The sequence below is a fragment of the Semicossyphus pulcher genome, unplaced genomic scaffold (assembly GCF_022749685.1).
Source record: "Semicossyphus pulcher isolate SPU_LCO1_2020_fin unplaced genomic scaffold, fSemPul1.0.p SCAF_5, whole genome shotgun sequence".
NCBI classification, from domain to species: domain Eukaryota; kingdom Metazoa; phylum Chordata; class Actinopteri; order Labriformes; family Labridae; genus Semicossyphus; species Semicossyphus pulcher.
The window spans coordinates 5181631-5200473 of NW_027211726.1; the positions used below are offsets into that span (position 1 = coordinate 5181631).

General features: G+C 39.5%; 1 protein-coding gene and 1 long non-coding RNA gene across 3 annotated transcripts; both read right to left on the bottom strand.

Annotated features, from left to right (window-relative positions):
- Nucleotides 1-4301: 4301 nt before the first annotated feature.
- On the bottom strand, nt 4302-17621 carry LOC138608659 (class I histocompatibility antigen, F10 alpha chain-like). Its single transcript, XM_069681221.1, has 6 exons — nt 17498-17621; nt 10544-10810; nt 9519-9797; nt 8754-9083; nt 7904-8043; nt 4302-4487 (listed from the first exon to the last, which is right to left on the bottom strand). The coding sequence occupies exons 1-6, from the start codon at nt 17577-17579 to the stop codon at nt 4302-4304; spliced, it is 1284 nt and encodes a 427-aa protein (XP_069537322.1). The 5' UTR covers nt 17580-17621.
- On the bottom strand, nt 13597-17453 carry LOC138608416 (uncharacterized). Of its 2 annotated transcripts, none has more exons than XR_011309442.1 (5): nt 17209-17453; nt 16467-16521; nt 14827-14896; nt 14436-14612; nt 13597-13822 (listed from the first exon to the last, which is right to left on the bottom strand). It is a non-coding gene; the product is annotated as an uncharacterized lncRNA (long non-coding RNA). The 2 variants fall into 2 exon arrangements; XR_011309441.1 differs by having other exon boundaries at nt 16467-16530.
- Nucleotides 17622-18843: the final 1222 nt, after the last annotated feature.

The window sequence follows — 18843 nt, forward strand, 5'->3', positions numbered from 1 at the left end:
AAACTTCACTGAACCTCATGTCTTTCTGTCTGAGTTGGTATAAAGTGTGAAAAGTGTCTGAATGTGTTGCTTGTGTTCTCTGTGTTTCTGGGCTGCAGCTCTAAACAGCAGCATGCTCTGTTGTTACTCCGGCACCAGCTCCGTCAGCTGACGTAGTCTCTTCCCCTGAAAGATTTCAGGCTATTCCAGCTCAGACTTTTAGTCTCTCTTGTATTTCAAAACAAGCTGCAGAAAGCAAAAATGTAATCCCTAAATATGAGCACAAAGAATGTTACAGACACGCATTTACATACAATTTAATATGTAGGCGTATTTCTTTGAGCTGAGTATAACGCTGAAGACGGGCAGCAGAGTGAGGCCAAGGCTGTGGGTTCTGGCTCGCAATGCATCCTGGTACATGTAGGCACTGTCTGAACCACAGCATGAACAAGAGAACCAAGCTTTCTCTGTCAGTATAGTACACACTGAGGAATCTATTACTGCTATTAACTATTTACCATCAGCCTTACATCAGAGTGAACACCTTGAAATCTTCACCTTCACCTTTAAGCTTTCTAATAACCACTGTTGGAGCCACAATTAAGTTTTTATCTGTGTTGATTCTATCTTTGTATGAGCCACTCATTAATAAAGGCTGTTGTGTGTAAATATGTTTATAATTCTGTGAAGAAACACCTGATGAAGCCTTGGTTTAGACTGAGCATAAAGACAAGCTACAGGTAATTGCAGGCAGGTGTGTGAATTGGAGGCAAACTTTGACTGTGTCAGCGAGTTACCGTGAGTTTATCAGCTTTATGATTTATTTCATATTCATTAAATTAAACCTTTCAGTGAATTAAAAGAGAATTTTGCTGATATTAATATGAATTAAAGTGTAAATAAATTGATCCCTGTTGGGGTGTTGGTTTAGCTCAGCAGTTAAATCGTGCGTCCCATGTACAGAGGCTCAGTGTTCGACGCAGCGACCCCGGGCTTGACCCCGACCCTCGGCCCTTTGCTGCATGTCGTCCCCACTCTCTCTCCCCACATTTCTGACTCTATTCACTGTCCTGACTAATAAAAGCAAAGGCCAAAAACATCATCTTTAAAAAACACAACATAAAATAAATGGCTCACCTGTGTAATAAGTGACAGCACATTGGATATTGTTTTTATTGTTTCAACAAGAACAAGCGTCTAAACTTGCTCCAGTTCCCCCTCAGTGGCTTGTTTTAGATAAATGTAGTTGTATTGAAAATGAGTCACTACAACCACTGTTTCATTTCAAAGTTAAACTTTAAAGCTTCTCAAAGGTAGCAACCTCCTGGGCCGTGAGATGAAGAGCTAAAACTGCATTTCCTTGAACGTCCTCACCACTTGAGCCTATTTACAGCCTTTTATCTTAAAGCTACGACAAAGATTTCACCTTTAAAAAGAGTATAAATAATGTCTCTCTTTTGGTCTTAAATGACGTCTTTTCACATCCTTTGGGATCTTGAGGCTTCAGGAGACTTGAGTTACACTGGATGAGCTGTATGGAGCCATTTGTTTTTTTTCTGTTTCCCCAGCTGCTTCAGTTGTTTAGACGAATGCTCCAACGCTGTTTTTCTGTGAAGCTTCAGAAATGTTTTGGAGACAAGAAACGTCACCAGATTTTCCATCAGCATGTGGGTGAGCAGATAATGACTGAATTACTTTTAATTATTGGGTGAACTTTTCCTTTAAGACACAAAACCCGGGGGTTAAAGTTCATTACATGGTATCAAGCTGACAGTCCTAACAAAGAACTACACTTTTGTCATTTGACCTATAACTTAAAGATCATGAAACACTCATGGTCCTGCACTCATCTAACCCTGCGCTACACTCACCTGGATGTCCGTGGTTGAGGGTCTGACTCAGGACTTTGTGGGGGTGTCATCTGTTCAAGTCTCTGCCGTTTTGCTCGTCACCTCCGCCGCGCTTCTCTCCAATACCTGCGCGTGTCTTTGCTGCCACTCTGCCCGTCCGCCCTGCATTTTTCCTTCTGTGTCATCTACAGGTCAGCATCATGCGATGGCCTGTATTTTCATCGCCTCTCAGCTGCTGACAGCTTCATCTACCGAGAACAGAAATGATTACATTTCCTCAACCTGGAATGGTATACCACAGCTGTACTCTTTACAGTAAGAAGACACAGAAACTATAATCATTTTAAAATTGTGCAAAATCCTTAAATGTAGCTCAGCGTAAGTTCAAGAAGGAAGACTGTTTATACTCGGTCATTCATCCATTAGCCATCATTCACCATGTCTCGTTCTCTCTCTCTCTCCCTCTCTGTCTGGTGATCAGCTGATCATGGGCGTTTACAATCCGAGAACTAAATGTCATGAGTCATTCTAGTGTAGTTATGTTGTTGATCTGTATTTTGGTGTTTTGATATTATTTCCTTTTTTTTCCTCAGTCACTTTGTCTCTTGTTGTCATGAGTTCTTATTGTTTAGTTTGTATATTGTGTTCTGTCTTGGTTTAGTCTGGTTTAGTTGTGCATTTCATTGAGATTATTTCCTGTTTTACTTTGTAGTCCTGTCAGTCCTGAGTTTGGTTCCTAGTGTTTCCTGTTTTATTTTGTAGTTCTTGCCCCTTGTATGTCTCGTCTTCTTTTACTTCCCTCCGTTCTGTTTCCCACCTTTCAGATTGTTTTCACCTGCCCTTGATTGTCTCACCTGTGTCTAATTAGCTTCACCTCCCAAGTTTATTTAGTCTTTGTGCTCCCTTGTGTCATTGTCAGTTCGTCGTCAACTTTATCCCGGATCCTTGTCAGTGATCCTGTTACCCGAACCTGTACCTGGACTTTCTTGTGACTCCCAATGTTTCTGTTGGATTTTTGGTTTTACCTTTCAGTTGGATATTTTTGTTGGATTTCGACCTGGACTGTTTCACAGTAAGCTTTTGTTTGTTGCCCTTTTGTCTTTTGTTAATTAAACTTTTTGTTTTTGTCTGCACCTTGGGTCCTCTCCCTTTTTGTTTTAGTCCAAACCCTGACACTAAACCAACCAGAGTTAGCCTCCACGTCTGTCGACCAATCATCCCTCTGCTGTCAAATTTTAAAGCTGTTCTCTCCCGCAGACAGTTTGTCGTTTCAGCTCGATCTTTGCGACCCTCCTCCACTCTGTTCACCTCCAATCCATCTCATCAGCGTCCAAGTCCAGCTCCTCCGCTCATCCTGTCTTCACCATCATCACCACCACCAGTGTCGAGACTCCATCGGGGGGTATCCCATCCTGCTCTCAGCCTCTCTACTCCTTCAGGTACATGAAGGCATCACGATGGAGTCTAATCGCCAAAGACTTTGCACATTTCATTCTTTCCTAACTTATAAATAAATAATTGTTCAATCTTAATGACGTCTCTCCTGATTGAAATGTGATTAACATTTGACTCTATCAATCACGGTCAACGGCCAAAGACATTCAGTAATGGGTGGGATGGGAGTCATTTAATGAATATTTTATGTACACCAGCCATAACATTATGAACACCTGCTTAATATTGTGTAGCTCCCCTTTTGAAGCCAAAAACAGCCCTGACCCGTCGAGGCATGGACTCCCCTCGACCTCTGAAGGTGTGCTGAGGTATCTGGCACCACGACGTTAGCAGCAGATCCTTTAAGTCCTGTAAGTTGCGAGGTGGGGCCTCCATGGATCAGACCTGTTTGTCCAGCACATCCCACAGATGCTCGATTGAGATCTGGGGAATTTGGAGGCCAAGTCAACACCTTGAACTTGTCGTTGAACCATGTCTGCAGTGTGGCAGGGCGCATCATCCTGCTGAAAGAGGCCACTGCCATTAGGGAACACTGTTTACATAAACTTGGTCTGCAACAATGTTTAGGGAGGTGGTACGTGTCACAGTAACGTCTACATGAACGGCAGGACCCGAGGTTTCCCAGCAGAACATTGCCAAAGAGCATCACACTGCCTTCTTCCCATAGTGCATCCTGGTGCCATGTCTTCCCCAGGTAAGAGACACACACGCAGCCGGCCATCCACATGATGTAAAAGAAAACATGATTCATCAGACCAGGCCGCCTTCTTCCATCGCTCCATGGTCCAGTTCTGATGCTCACGTGCCCATTGTAGGCGCTTTAACAGGTGGACAGAGGTCAGCATGGGCACCCTGACCAGTCTGCAGCTACGCAGCTCCATACACAACAAACTGTGATGCTCTGTGTGTTCTGACACCTTTCCATCAGAACCTGCATCAACTCTCTGAGCAGTCTGAGCTACAGTAGCTCTTCTGCTGGATCAGACCACACGGGCCAGCCTTCGCTCCTCACATGCGTCAGTGAGCCTTGGTTGAAGAACCTGTCGCTGGTTCTTTGGACGTCTTTTGGTCGGTCCTGACCGCTGCAGCCCGGGAACACCCCACGAGAGCTGCAGTTGTGGAGATGCTCCGACCCAGTCGTCTAGCCATCACAGTCTGGCCCTTGTCAAAGTCGCTCACATCCTCATGCTTGCCCATTTTTTCCTGCTTCCAACACGTCAACTTCAAGGACAAAATGTTCACTTGCTGCCTAACATATCCCACCCACTGACAGGTGCCATGGTAACGAGATAATCAATGTAATTCACTTCACCTGTCGGTCGTCATAATGTAATGGCTGATCAGAGTATAAATTGTGTCAAAGATATGCATCAAAATTTACTATTAGTGGCAGAACATAGTTTATGTTTGCATCTAGGCTCCGCCCTCATCACTCCTCAGATTTATTTTACATGCAGAAATTTGAGGAGTGATGAGATAATATCTTAAACCTCTCTAGCCGGAGCCTGCAGGTGGATGCTGGGGTGGTGGTGGGGCTGAAAGTATGAGCGCAGTCCTGGTGCAGGGCAGCGATGGCAATGACAGAGCAGAGGGAGACACTGGAAATCTTACAGCTCAACTAGACATTGGGAAGAAGTGTTTGTCAGGTGACGCATGAACCAGCTCGCAGCCGTCGCTCCATTTAGTGTAATTATCGTGAACTGATTTAATAACGTTTTTTTAAATTACAAAAGGTTTATCTGGGAGACGCGAAACGTGCCCATAATTCTGGAATGAACCAGATGTAAGCCACGGTTGGAAGGATGAGTCTGCAAAGTCTCAAACTAATAAAAAAATAAAACAAAATAAAAACATGTTTACAGAACTAAGTTTCAATAAAGTTTAACATCTACAAGTCAGAACCACATTCATTCAGTGACTGTATGAGGCATTACAAAAAGACACATTTGGATTTTTAGGGGTTTTATTGAAAAGCAAGATTAAAGTACAAAAACAATCAAATTGACAGGCAACTTGTTTGCGATGTACACCCAACACAAGAAGTGATTGATGTTAAATTTCTGTGTTAACACAACTCAAGATAAAACGTTTCTTCTTCTGAATTGTAGAAAAAAACATTTACTGAAGCTTCCTAACAGCTCGCTGAGAAGATTTAAAAATCCCACAGCCCTTAAACATCTCGTCTGAAACTAAAATCAAAACATTACAATTTGATCACATCGTACTGAGATGCTATCATACCTCTGCATCCTTCATATTGAATTCAGATATTATGGAAAACAACAACAACATGGTCCTAATGAATCATGAAAAACCTTAAACACATAAATTATATTTAGCTCGAGCCTTATCAATCAAAACATTTCATCAGCTTTACAGAAACATACAAACAATATTTACACAACTGCAAAATAAATGTTTTTTTATTTTGTGTGTGTGTGTGTGTGTGTGTGTGTGTGTGTGTGTGTGTTCACTCATTCAGCATGTTTTTGGATGTTGCTGATTTATTTGTAGTTTTGCTACCACTGACCAAATACAACCAGAAAACCAAACAATGGCTTTTTTTGTATAAAAAGTAAAGACTATTTCCACCTATTCACAAATATCTGTATTGTTAATGTATATATTATGATATTATAGACCTTCTGAGTATTGATCTGAAAATAGGATGGTGTGTGAATGTGTGTGTGTTTATAAATGTAGAATAACGTGTGTTTTACCAACATCAATTTAAGCACAAAGCTCCCAAAACCAGAAGCTTCAAACTGTAACTACGGCGGATTTGTTTTAAAAGCACACAAAATATTTATAATGTAAATATGAAGAGAAGTGAGACGCTTTTATGGATTGATTGTTGTTGTTTAACTTCTCACCAAGAAAAAAATAATCACCCTCATTTCAATAACCAAAGTTAAAGCATCAAAAGAAAGGCCACTTTTTTTAAACGTCTTTTATGTTTGAGGAGATTTGTACAGCGTTGATCAACTAATTTTCAAACTTGTTTTCTCTGCATTTCAATCAATAAGCATCTAAATCCAGATTTCCAACCCTGATCAGCTCATTTCATGTGATGAATAACCAATAAATTCCCAGGACAATGTGCTGGAAGCGCTGCTTGTTCCAGTGCAAAACGTATCCATAAACCTGAAGAAGAAAAAACAAACACGAAATCAAAAACAAAATAACTTCATGAATGTTTGCAGAGTAAGTTTCCACAAAGCTGAATATTAAAAGTCATTGAGACCTAAAATATGTTTGCTTCAATCATCAATCGAAACTTCACAACATCACCGGAGTTTCATACCGCAGAGAGGAAGCGGACCTTAAAACAGACTTTACAGGGCGCCTTGAAACCGACAACGTCGGTATAATGAGTCGGTATTTGACAACCTGTGATCGTTAGAACGAAATATTGATCATAACTTGTCGTAAAATATATAAAATGCAGTGAATAACTGCAGATTTGATTTGTTTTCTGGGTCAACATCTGAGTAAAAATAAGTTAATTGTCTAAAAATCAAAAGTAGCAAAAACAGATTAATTTCTATTAAATTTAATAAATAAAAAATACCTGAAGTATTATAAAGTAAAATAATATAAAGACACAGTGCTGTAGGAAATGTCCGTATGGCTCTGCAGCAGGAACACAGACTGCAGCCTGTTCTTCATGTGCAGGTGTTTGTTAAACAGGTAACAGGTTACAGAGAGAAAACACTGTTACTGTGTCTGTTATTAGAATTAATACAGTGCACATGTGTGCAGACACAAACAGCTGTTAAAGCAGACTGACAGCTGATCCAGCGGTGATCAGCTGACGCGATCATCACAAACAGACGTCGCAGCACGTGACGCTTAATCAGAAAGGACGTCTCATGTCTCTTAAAAAACATTCCCTCGTTTCCTCTCTCCTCTCTTGGTTTCCTTGCGTCTCTCCATGCATCTCTGGTGGGAGGGACTAAGACGCAAGTGAACGACGCAAGTAAAGGAAACATGGATGCAATTTCAGAGACTTGGGAAGCAGCCATGCTGTGTTTCCAAATCCAAACTGTGACAATGTGATGCTACTCACTGTGTTCAGGGTGGTGTGTTTGTCTTTTAGGCATTTTGATTCTCAAGCATTTTTTCTTGCTCCACGACAGGGTTGTTCACAGCTGTGAGGTCAGAAGCACAATGTTAACAAGCAGCAGATATATAATATCACAACAGATAACACTCCAGAAAACCGCTTTAATACAAAGAGAGCGTTTCAGCTCAGAGTGAATAGAATAAAACAGGTTGTACTTACGAGATGGAGGGCGTTTGGCTGAAAATAAATACAAACACATTATTAAAGATGTAACCGTTAAATATTTCAGACAGTGTCACCTTCAGTCCAGTGATGATCCTCTCTAATACCAACTCACACTGATAAATAAATCCTTATGACTTTTGTTTAAATCTTACACTATTTCTTTTCTGATGGCCTCTTCCTTACATCATCGTGCTGCAGTCAAATTATAATTAAACTGTTTCTGGGTCTTACAGCGCTTAACGTTGATAAAAACACATTTTAAATGTTAAGAAGATCATTTGTTTCACTTTTGCAAACTGGACAGAAAAAAAGTCTAGAAAGAAAATACAGAAAATAAAATGACTTCATGTTTCTGCTTTGGTCTCTCACCATTCCTCTTCTTCAACATGAACACAACGGCAGCGATGAGGGCGAGAGCAAGAACAAGCACTGCAGCAATGATGCCGATGGTCACGTGCATGGAATTCCCTGTTGAGCAGAAAACAACAAAACACAGTCACAACCTGAGCAGGTGAAGCAGGTGAAAGAGAAGAACATCTGCCAGTCAGACCATAATCCTGAATATAAGCACAGTTTGTTTGTGCTGCTGATGTTAACTCTCATCCTGTCTGTAGATAATTACTGTATTGATGCTGAATCTTTGAACAAGTCCATGAACTCATCTCCTAAAACTGACATGAAGTAAAATACAGTGCCTATAATCTCTGAACATGTAAATGGTTACACAATGACTGAAAAAAAACATTCTAAACTTGTTTGAGTAAATTCTTTTTACAATAATCTTCAGACAACTTTCTAAAAAATGTCTTCTATTGGAGGTAAATAAAAAGAAGTCTTTATCAAAAATATAAACTGAACAAAAACACTTTTTTGTGTTTCATTATTGACATTTGTCTGTGTTGATCAAAGGTCAGTAAAGAGCGGACAGACAGCACAAACAGCTGCAGTCATCTATAATCCTTTGAAACAAATCATTTAAATCTGATAAAAGTTTCTTTTTATTCTTTTATTGTTTTGCTGTCAGGGTCCAGAGGTGGACACTTACATTGGTTTCATACTAATCTCAGCCTTCAGACTGTTTATTAAATGTATAAAAAACTTGATGAAAGTGAGTGAAAAACAATATAAGGAAACAAAACTTCCCTTCCAACACAGGACTGTTACAGTGAACTTCCCACTCTCATCCCCTCTGACTCCAGTCTTACCTTCGTTGGTCCTGATCGCTTTTGTGCCCAGCTTGGTGACGATGTCCTCCCTCACACCAGAGAGCTGAAACACACATTCGTACTTCCCCCAGTCTGCAGAGGACTCTGATGGAAGCTTCAGCTCGACACTCATCTGGAAGGATCCGTCGTGGTTGGGGAGGATCTCTCCTTGGTCCACGTCGTCATGAAGCTCCACTCCATCTTTCCTCCAGAACATCACGGCGCTGTTAGGGTAGAAACCTGTAGCGTGGCAGCTGACTGGAGAGGAGGAAGTCTTCTGGAGGAGAGACACTGAGGGGAGGTCTGGGGAGAGAGAGAAAGACAGATTATAGTTTCTTTATCATCATTTAATGTTAATTAATATCATAAATCCTGTTTGATGTTATGTATTTCAATGCCTTACTAACATCAAGATTATATTTATAGTACCTATGCAAAGAAAATGAAGCTCACTGGAGTGTAAATGATATAAATATGGGAGGGCAGAGGGAGGAAAAAGACAAAAGGAGACAAAAGAGTGAGAATAAAAAGTAGAGAGACAGAGAGAGAAATGTAGATGTACAGATATGCAGCCGAGAGAAAGAGATATAAAAAGTAGGAACAGAGAGAGAGAAGCAGAAAGATGAAGAGAGAGCAGGAGAGAAAGAGAAATGTGTGTAACATTTATTGTCATGTCAGGAAGAGAAGAGGTGTATGAACGTTGTGCTAATAAAAACACATCAGGTCATGTGATTCTACCTGTTCTCAGCAGAGAGCTCCTCCCATAGTCCACATACTTCTTCAGCCACTCAGGGCAAATCTGGGTGAGGTAGTTCTTTTCCTGTGCTATTTCAGCTGTTTTACTATCCCACTTGTGTTTGGTGATGACAGCCTGTGGTATTGGAGCGATCCATGTCAGCGTCTTCAGGTCTAATGCTATGAAGTCTTCTCCATCATAACTCTCCTGCCTGAAACCATAAACGTCTTGAGTCTCATCATCCCACTCACAGCCGTACGTCTTCTGGTTAATGTGGACACCTGAGAGAGAGAGAGAGAGAGAGAGAGAGAGAGAGAGAGAGAGAGAGAGAGAGAGAGAGAGAGAGAGAGAGAGGGAAAACAGAGTGACATCCTAACACAGTTCACATCCTGCTGTTCTAGAAGCTTCCACTGAAGGAGAGTCTCAGTCTGATCTGTGTTTCTGCTCTTTATATATCATGGACACAGTGTGGTCAGTGCAGCAGAGTCGAGCTGTTACACTTTTTAAACCTCTGATCACAATCACACATTCATCATGTCGTCCTGTCAGCCACCTTCATTAACACACGCTGCTCCTCCTCTCATGTGCGGACCCAGCACAAGCAGCCCGTGTCCCATTTACAGGCCTGCACCTTAGTTTTAGAAACCAGGCGCTGACGTTCCTCTATCAGCTGTGTGTTGTAGAGCTGTTGTGATCAACAGGTTTTCTACAGGAGAGTTCATATGGACCGACTGACTGTGGGCAGCCCAGTCGAGTTATTCTGGTCTAATCTAGTGGAGATAAAGGGTTAATAATCTCTGAAGGTTATTATGGGATGGACAGAAACGCTGCATCAGGGCAGTTTAGCAGCATCCAGCAGTCTGAGTGTCAGTGATGTTTCTGTGAGTCTGACTGTGTGTGAGAGAGAGAGGGCGAGAGTGTGTGTGTGTGTGTGTGTGTGTGTGTGTGTGTGTGGTCACATCTGTCTAAAATACAGGATGAAAATATAAACAACATTTCATCAGTAGAAAGTTAAACATGAACAAACCTCCAGTTTGGTTGAAGCGCTGTTTTGCAGTTTCTATGTTGACTTTGGAGGCCTGCTGTTGACCCTGACGGTACTCAGTCTCCCTCTGCCAGTAGTCGGCTATCTCTGCTGTGCCTCTGCTCATCCAGTCCTGTTTGGGTTCTGCTCTCCTGGTGTTGCTGTCATAGTGATCTATCTGAATGTCATCAACATACCCAACAGCTACAAACTGTGGGAAGTTTGGGACTCCAGAAGACCCAGTGAAGAAATACTTCAGAGAGTGAGGCACTGTAAGAAAAAGTTCATGTGATCATTTCAGGTTTTATTTGACACTTTAATGAATCACTGAACAATTTAATGATCCAGCACACAGAATCAAAAAGAACTACAGCACATTCAACACAAGCTCATCATCTCTTTGCAGTCAATAAACACTAAAACAATGTTTGTGTAGATTTAAAAACAAAGTTTCTCTTGAACTTTTTATTCTAATATTTCTGATGAATGTGTCTTCAAAATGTTTTTATTCTGAAAGGAAATATTTAACAAGTCATAAATTCAGCTCATGCAGTCGTGTACCTGACTTTCACTGACATCAAACAGTCTGTCATAAATCATCTTTTTATCTAGTGCTGGATATCTTAGTGTGAAGTGAAACTCCAGTTTGATTTCCAGTTTGTGTCTTCATTCAATCTTCAGGAAACTTCTTTAGCAGTTTACACTCGTTATCTTATTAGTTTGAAATCTGAAATCTCAAACCTCTGAACAAAATGTACACGTGATTCAATCTGATTTACATATTCAATAAATTAAACGTTATTTTCTATTTGATATTTTGGGTGATCTGATATTTTATACCATCAGTAGTGAGCAATGATAACTTCAATTTCTTCAGGTTTTTCTAATCTTTGGTTTAGAAGAAGGTTTTACTCTTTTCTTTTGTTATTGTTTTTTTATATCCAAAGAACGATTAGTTATATATCTTTATCTTAATATCAGGAGGTTTGTCGATGTCAAATTTATGGCTATAAATGTTTTTACTGAATTCGATCAATAAAAAAGTAAATGGACTCTTGTGTAACTCGCTTTAATGTAAATGTATTTGTTCAAATTAAAGTATTATATAATTAACTCTGTTAGTCTTTCATAAAAATATTATGTGTACGATTGAAATTTTCTGTTAATTATGACAATCTCAGAAAAATGTGAACGGACACACCTCTATATCTTTAATCAACATATTTATATTTCACATGTAGTGATTCTACACATTTTCTATTTGCAGAATTTTGTTTTTAAATAACTAATATTATTTATTAAATTCTAACATTCCCTCCACCATAAACTGAGCGTCTCTTAGTTCTGATTTAAATGTTTTTGTTCTAACAGGTTTCTGTGAGTTTTCATCATTTGCACACCTGTACAGTTTTTAATCACACCTGGGGTCCGTTTCACAAAGAAGGTTCAACAAACTCTGAGTCTAACCCTGGACTCTGAGTTGATCTACTCTGAGATAGGAAACTCTGAGTTTTCGGTTCCAGAACAGCTGATCAGAGTTAGTTCAATCAACTCTGAGTAGGTTCACCCAGAGTTAAGTGCGTGCACGCTGACTGTAAAAAGCCAGCATTAATGGAGCCCCGACACCACGATTCACCATGGCAACGGTACACAAAAAGATGTCCTCCTACGTCACACCAGCGGAGCTCGAAATCCTCATGCGGACGTTCAGCGAATACGAGCATGTTTTTAGAAAAATAAAGTAACACGGCTGCAGCTGCAAAAGAGAGAGAAGCGGCGTGGGAAGAAACTGCTGCTCGAGTAAATTTGCAAGTTTGAACTGGTCTATTTATTTAATACTTAATCACGACCGGAAGCTAAAATTTATATTAATTTAGGAGCAATCCAGCGGGAGAAAAACGTAAATGGAAGCACTTCAATCATATTTTCAATATTAAACAGATTAAATATCATTCAGTGGCTGTTTTAATGTGCATCAGCTTTATCCCTAACATGATGCTGACTTCACATACATTATAATTCATGTTGATTAAACTGAATGTGTTAGTTTAAAAAAAAAAAAATCCAATAACTAACGGCGTCTTATTTGAGCGCTCTCGGCAGTGGTGGTGGAAAATCTAAAAATGATGACTTTGACACAGATTTGTCTTTTGATTTTTTTAATCATAAATATAAAAGACTTTTGCAAAGCGGTCAGAGCAGCACAGAGACGCAACGTTTCTTCTTTTAATTCGGTAACCGCTCAAACACACGCGTGAGACGGGCTGAAAGAATGAGGAAGTCGAATGAGGGTTTTATATTCTAGAGGGAGGAGACGGAGCGAAACTCTGAGTTTCCTGAAGAAAACCTGCTCACGACCAGGTTAGGTTCATAGAGTCTGTTACTACAGTAACTGACCGAGAGCTTAAGTTACCTCTCTCTGTGAAACAGGCTAGAGTTACCCCTCTTTCTCTGGTTTGAGTTACCTCCCTTTGTGAAACGGAAAACTCAGAGTTTCCCTCATTTCAGGGTTAACAGACTCAGAGTTTTCAATAAACCTGCTTTGTGAAACGGACCCCTGTTCTATTTGCTATTTGTATTATACGTATTGCTTTTTATATTTTTATTCTTATTCCTATTTTTTTTATCTTATTCTATTTAAGTCTTTTACTTAGTTTTATTCTAGTTCTGTGTTAATTGTTCTGCACCAAAATCACCAAAACAAGTTCCTTGTATGTGTAAACCTACTTGGCAATAAACCCAGATTCTGATTCTGATTGAAAAATCTTGCTCTGTCGTCTGCTCTCTGAATGCATGTAGATCGGACTTCAGGATCAGCTACACACAAAGAGAGGTACTCTATCACAAGCTGTAATTAAGGCGTGGAAATAAAAAGTAAGTGTAAATATGATCTTGCTTTGGATACATCAACTGAGTCAGTATTTTGTCTTGTTTTTGATGAATGATGAAAACAACCATCTTGGTAGAGGACTCAGATTTCACACTGTATATTGTGAATAGCGATACAAAATGCTGTTGTCAAATTAAACCATCATCAAGAGTATCTTATTGTCAGTAGTAGAGTTAGGAACATGACCACAGGAACAGTTTGGGGGGAAAATTGCACTTTAATCTGCATTCAGGAGCCCTCTAAGCCAAACAGAGTCTAAAAAGTCCTTCAGAAAGGATGCAACACGGGGATTCAGGGCTGTGACCTTTCGCTGGACCGTCTTGCCACTCCTTCGGCTGACCTGGACCCTTGAGGTGCATTTGCTGTTGTCCTGGTTTATCCTCACAATAAACCTGTAAATACAAGAAATAGTCTGTTTAAATAGTCTGTATAGTAATATTCTATTTTCTTTGCGGTTATCATTGATAGGTGGCTGATTAGATGCCCAAGATGGTTGCTAGGTGGTAGCTAGGTTGTGGTGGCGCAGTGAGTAGCTGCAGTTTAAAAGCCTCTTTTTTAAAAATGGATAGTCATCCACCAATCGATCATAAAAAGTAATGATCCTGATTTGCATGCTGAGGCGATCCCCCATCATCAGATCACTCTGTCATGGAGTAGAATGGCTTGCCAACTCCAGAGGAAAGGCTTACACTAATAGCACACAACAAACAATACACACAACTGGTAAATAAAACCTTTTGTGCAAAATGTAAATAATTGCAAGTAGTTCATAACAATAGAAGTCTGCTTCCAGTTTTTCAGAAAAAGTACATGGTGGAAAGAAAACCTAGAATATCCTGAGGGGTCTTGGATAGTGGTCGAAGGAAAAAATGCTCAACCTTCTGTTAACAGGCTTGACATTATCCTGGCATTACAAAATAGTGGAGTATCCCTTTAAAGTCTGACAACGCTTCTGCTATGGTAATTTGGGGTGTAAACTAATAAATGACCGCATGATGTGCCTACCTCTGGATGAACTCCAAAGTCGTGGCTGCCTCTTGCTGCTGTTCTATGCTATGAGACATAGTAGCAGCTGAACAGGACAGCCAGTGCAGCAGAGAAGTCAGGTAGGTCAGTTTGCTGGATAAGGACTTTCCCTTTCCATCGTCAGCATCAGCTTCTTTGCATGCAGAATTGAATCTCCTGCAAAACATAAAAATTGCATGTATTTAGGCACACTTGTTGTAGGAGTGACTCTGAAAATGTAACAACTGGAATCATCACTAGAAAGATCCTGATTTGGCTGCATTTGTAATGTTTGAATTAATCTTGTTCCGGTGTAAGAGTTTTAAAACCAGTAGGACTTGTAAATACCCTGGTATACTGTGATACCGCCCAAACCTACTGATAGTCTTACCAAGAGCCACCAGCCCAGGGCTGCTTGGGAGTTAGAGCCTGGCTTCTGCATCTACCGGGGTCGTTGTGACCTTAATGAATACAGAAAGGTAGGAAAAGAAGACAGAAAGCAATGTTTACTTATACCAATATTAGTTGATGGTTGGTTGGTACCTTACACACAGGTCCCCAAGTAGGGGACACCCAACCAATTACTGCAAGCTGTACAGTATATATATATAGGAATATTGTTATATAAATATGTTACATGTATATGTATTTTATTACAGTTTTAAGTTTGAAGATTGAATCAGTATTTCAATTTTAAATTGAATGACAAAAGACCATCTGTACCTTGCTCATAATACTAAATAAAACAATATCAAAAATATGTCACACTACTGTAATTTATATTGGAAAAATCAAAAACAGTCAAACATTGTTTTACACAAAATTAAATATTTAAAAAATAGTGTGATATATTTTGACTGTGTTGCCAGGCCCTGTGTATCCTGCCCAAAAAACTAAAATCTTCCTCCCTGCAGAGTGAAATGAGTTATATGGGGTCAATAGAGGATCGATTATGAGGAGCAATTTCAGAGAGGGACATGTAAACACCCAGTAGTTTGCTACTGTGTAAGCTAAACTTGTGTAAGCTCGACGTGGTTGAATTTCGTATTAAAGTATGTCTTGCGTGTTTTATCAGACCTAAACACTCCCTCGTTATACATCTTCATCAGATTATCTTTGTTTGTCCACTTATGACTTCAGAAAGGTCATTTTCAGGCATTTTTAACTTTGTTAATTCCTCATGAAGTTTGGACATCACATGTGTCACTCCGTTACACTTCTTGGAACTCCTCAATTATAATCTGGATAGTACTGGCTGGTAAGAGCATTTAGCTTGCATCCTCAAGTAAAACAGTGCCAAGTTGGTGAGGAATTTATCCTGATCTATGTTATCAGGAAAGACGCAATCATGAACTTCAACATTATCACAGCCTTCAATGCTCACGTCATCATGCGGCCTATGACTGGAAACATCAATGTCAGGACTGACAGGAAATCAAATGAGTATTTGTGTTTTCTACTTAGGTGGGATGAGAAAGATGCCTTCACATGGAAGAATTCTTTACAATTAGGAAATGGGCATATAATGTTTTGTCCGTCTCTAATATGCCATTTAAGATGGCCACAGAGGCTGGATATATTCTGTGTTGTCATTGTGCACCTCTCTACCAGGCAAGTCCTCACATCGCTTTGCACGGGTCTGTTGACAGGTGTTGAGTCCCTTGTGTGTTTTCGGTGCATATGTGATTTAAGTGCAGAGAAGGTAGTACATTTGCATGGGCACCCAGCCAAACCACAAGGTTTCTATGCTCCTTCACGTGATGATACAATTTTGAAAGCGTCCCCGTGTAGAAAACACACTGCTTGCACTTGTATAGCAACACCATTGTGATGAATTGACTCGTGGAACGATATCCACCAACTAACGCAGCACGCTAGTAACGTTCGGTAAACACACGTTAGCTTCGCCTGACTTGCTAAAAACACCTGGCCACTTGCCAGTTAAATATCTTAAATCATGTAAAAACAACAAATATCAATTGCGCACACAGCAAACTTCACTTTATCCGTCGGGCGTCTAACGTTACTCACCAAACTCGTCGTTTTAGGCTGAACCCGGGCCGGCGTTGTCCGTCTTTCACCGCAGCTGTAAAATCTGAAAGCGAAAAAAAACAGACGACTTAAAAACGTTTACAAAAATGAGATCCACATCAAAAATGCATCTATATAAGACGACAATACGTCGTTAATATCCAACTCCTTCTGTTGTCTCCTAATAGGCTTACTAACTAGCTAACAGAGCATACCGTGCACAGCTTCCGGTTTGGCGTATCTCAATCTCCAACCATCGAATTTGTTTTGCTATAAATACAAATCTTGATCTTTGACACTCTTATAGGATTAAAATAGAGTCAAATGAAAATGTTGTCAAAACCGGGGTTTTATATTTGAGAAAATTTGCTTAAATTGACAGATGGCTAGAACCAGGGCAGATATGCATCAAGAAGCACACCGGAAAAGCTGTAGCTGAATCTCAAATCATTTAACTCCTTACGATAAATACAAATCTTGATGAAACCGTTTTTATTGAATTAGAATAGAGTCAGATAAAAATGGAATAAAAATTTGTGTTTTAAATTGAATAAAATGCGATTAAGTTTACAGATGGCTAGAGTCTCAGTTGGACTAACAACATTAGATAAGTTAGCTAGCAGTTAATGTTATAGATGTGAGGTTGGCAGTCTTGTTGAAAGATGACCTGGCTGAATTGTTTAAAACACTCAACTGAACTAAATCATATAAAACGTAATATGGAATAACATTTCTTACTTACATGTTTTTCGGTCAATGCTTTGCCTTCCCAAGAAGTGCTGTGTTCCCTCCAAAAAACTTTAAAACCAAGCTTTCACGTAATTGGTCCGTTTTTCGCGGGCAGAACAGTAACTGTTAGTGGATTTACAGTACACTCAAACAACTGTAATACCCACGCAGTCCGAAGATATTTACCCACAATGCACTGCAACTCACAGTACTGTGCAGTGTACCCCTTCTACAGTATAATACTCTTCATAATGTATAATACTGTGCAACTCAAAAAAGGGTTACAGTGATTCTTTCCTCACCTGCCGCCGTGTCATGTAGGACTGTTCCCAGGAGAGTCAGGAGCATCACAGTCTTCATTGGGACCTGTGACTTCTTCACCATTGATGAACTTAAAACTAATACGTTTCTTTGTAGAGCTTAAGACAAAACGTGCTGCTAGCTCGAGCTCTGAGGGTGAAATGAAGTGAGAGCAAATGGAGCACTGACTACTATGGAGGATTGAAACTGCCATAAATTACTTGCCTTAATAAATAAATAAATATCTCAAATAAATAAGTAAATCAAATAATAAATACAGAAATGCAGAAATAAATATAAATAAATTATCAAATAAATGTTCATATTCATTTAAAAATAAATAAATATATTCAGAAATATAAATTTAATATAATATAAATAATATAAAATTAATTAATTTAATGTTTTTATTTATTTGACAAATTCCTTACTTTTATATTCATTTATTTTCACATTTAATATTTCCCAATTTATTCTTTTCTGTTTACATTTATATCTGTTTTTCTTTATTTCCCTATTTATTTATTTCTGTATTTATTCATTTCTGTCTACATTTATTTGTGTATTTCTTCATCCATATGTAAATGAGTAGGCGTGTCTTGGCTATCCAGGTATTAGCAATCAAACCCACACACTACAGTACTGCGTGGATGTGACAAATTTGGCAACATTATCAAGGTAATATTGACAACAGCCTAGCAAGCTAACGCTATGTTAGGTAGCAAGCTGTCCTTGTAAACTTGATAATGGTTAAAACTAGGATATCGACAGTTACAGTGTTGGAGCTGAATTAATATTTCAGTTACATGGTAAGCGCTTCAACCAGTGCATGAGGATAACGTCATGTAATGTTTATGTTCATTGTCAAGTGTAGTCAGTAGTCGAGCCAAGCTCATGAACCAAAAACACTATTCATGTAAGACTATACTTCTCCCTCTAGATCTAGCATCTGATCAGATAGTTGCCAGACGCTCTGTTTCATAGCTCCTGCAAGAGGCAGCCGATCGCCTGGACGATCTAGAACAACGTAAGTATGAGCCATAACCAGAAATTAGACTGCAGTGTGGATTATTGTTCTCAGCCGGATATAACCAACATAACGTCTCTCTCCATCAGTGGTTTCGGATAACTCTATCAAATTTTCCAACTGTGCCTCAGCTCGAAATAGCATGAAGTTTGGAGAAGCATTTTCAGCTATGTCACCCTAAAGCCGCTTTACATCCATTGCTAGTTGCATATAGCTAGGCTAGCATTGCTTCTTCAAGTAATTTCCGGAAACTGTGGGGAGCTAGACGTATACAACCGATCTGTGGGCTCTCATATGATCAACCAATGGCTGTTAAGTGAT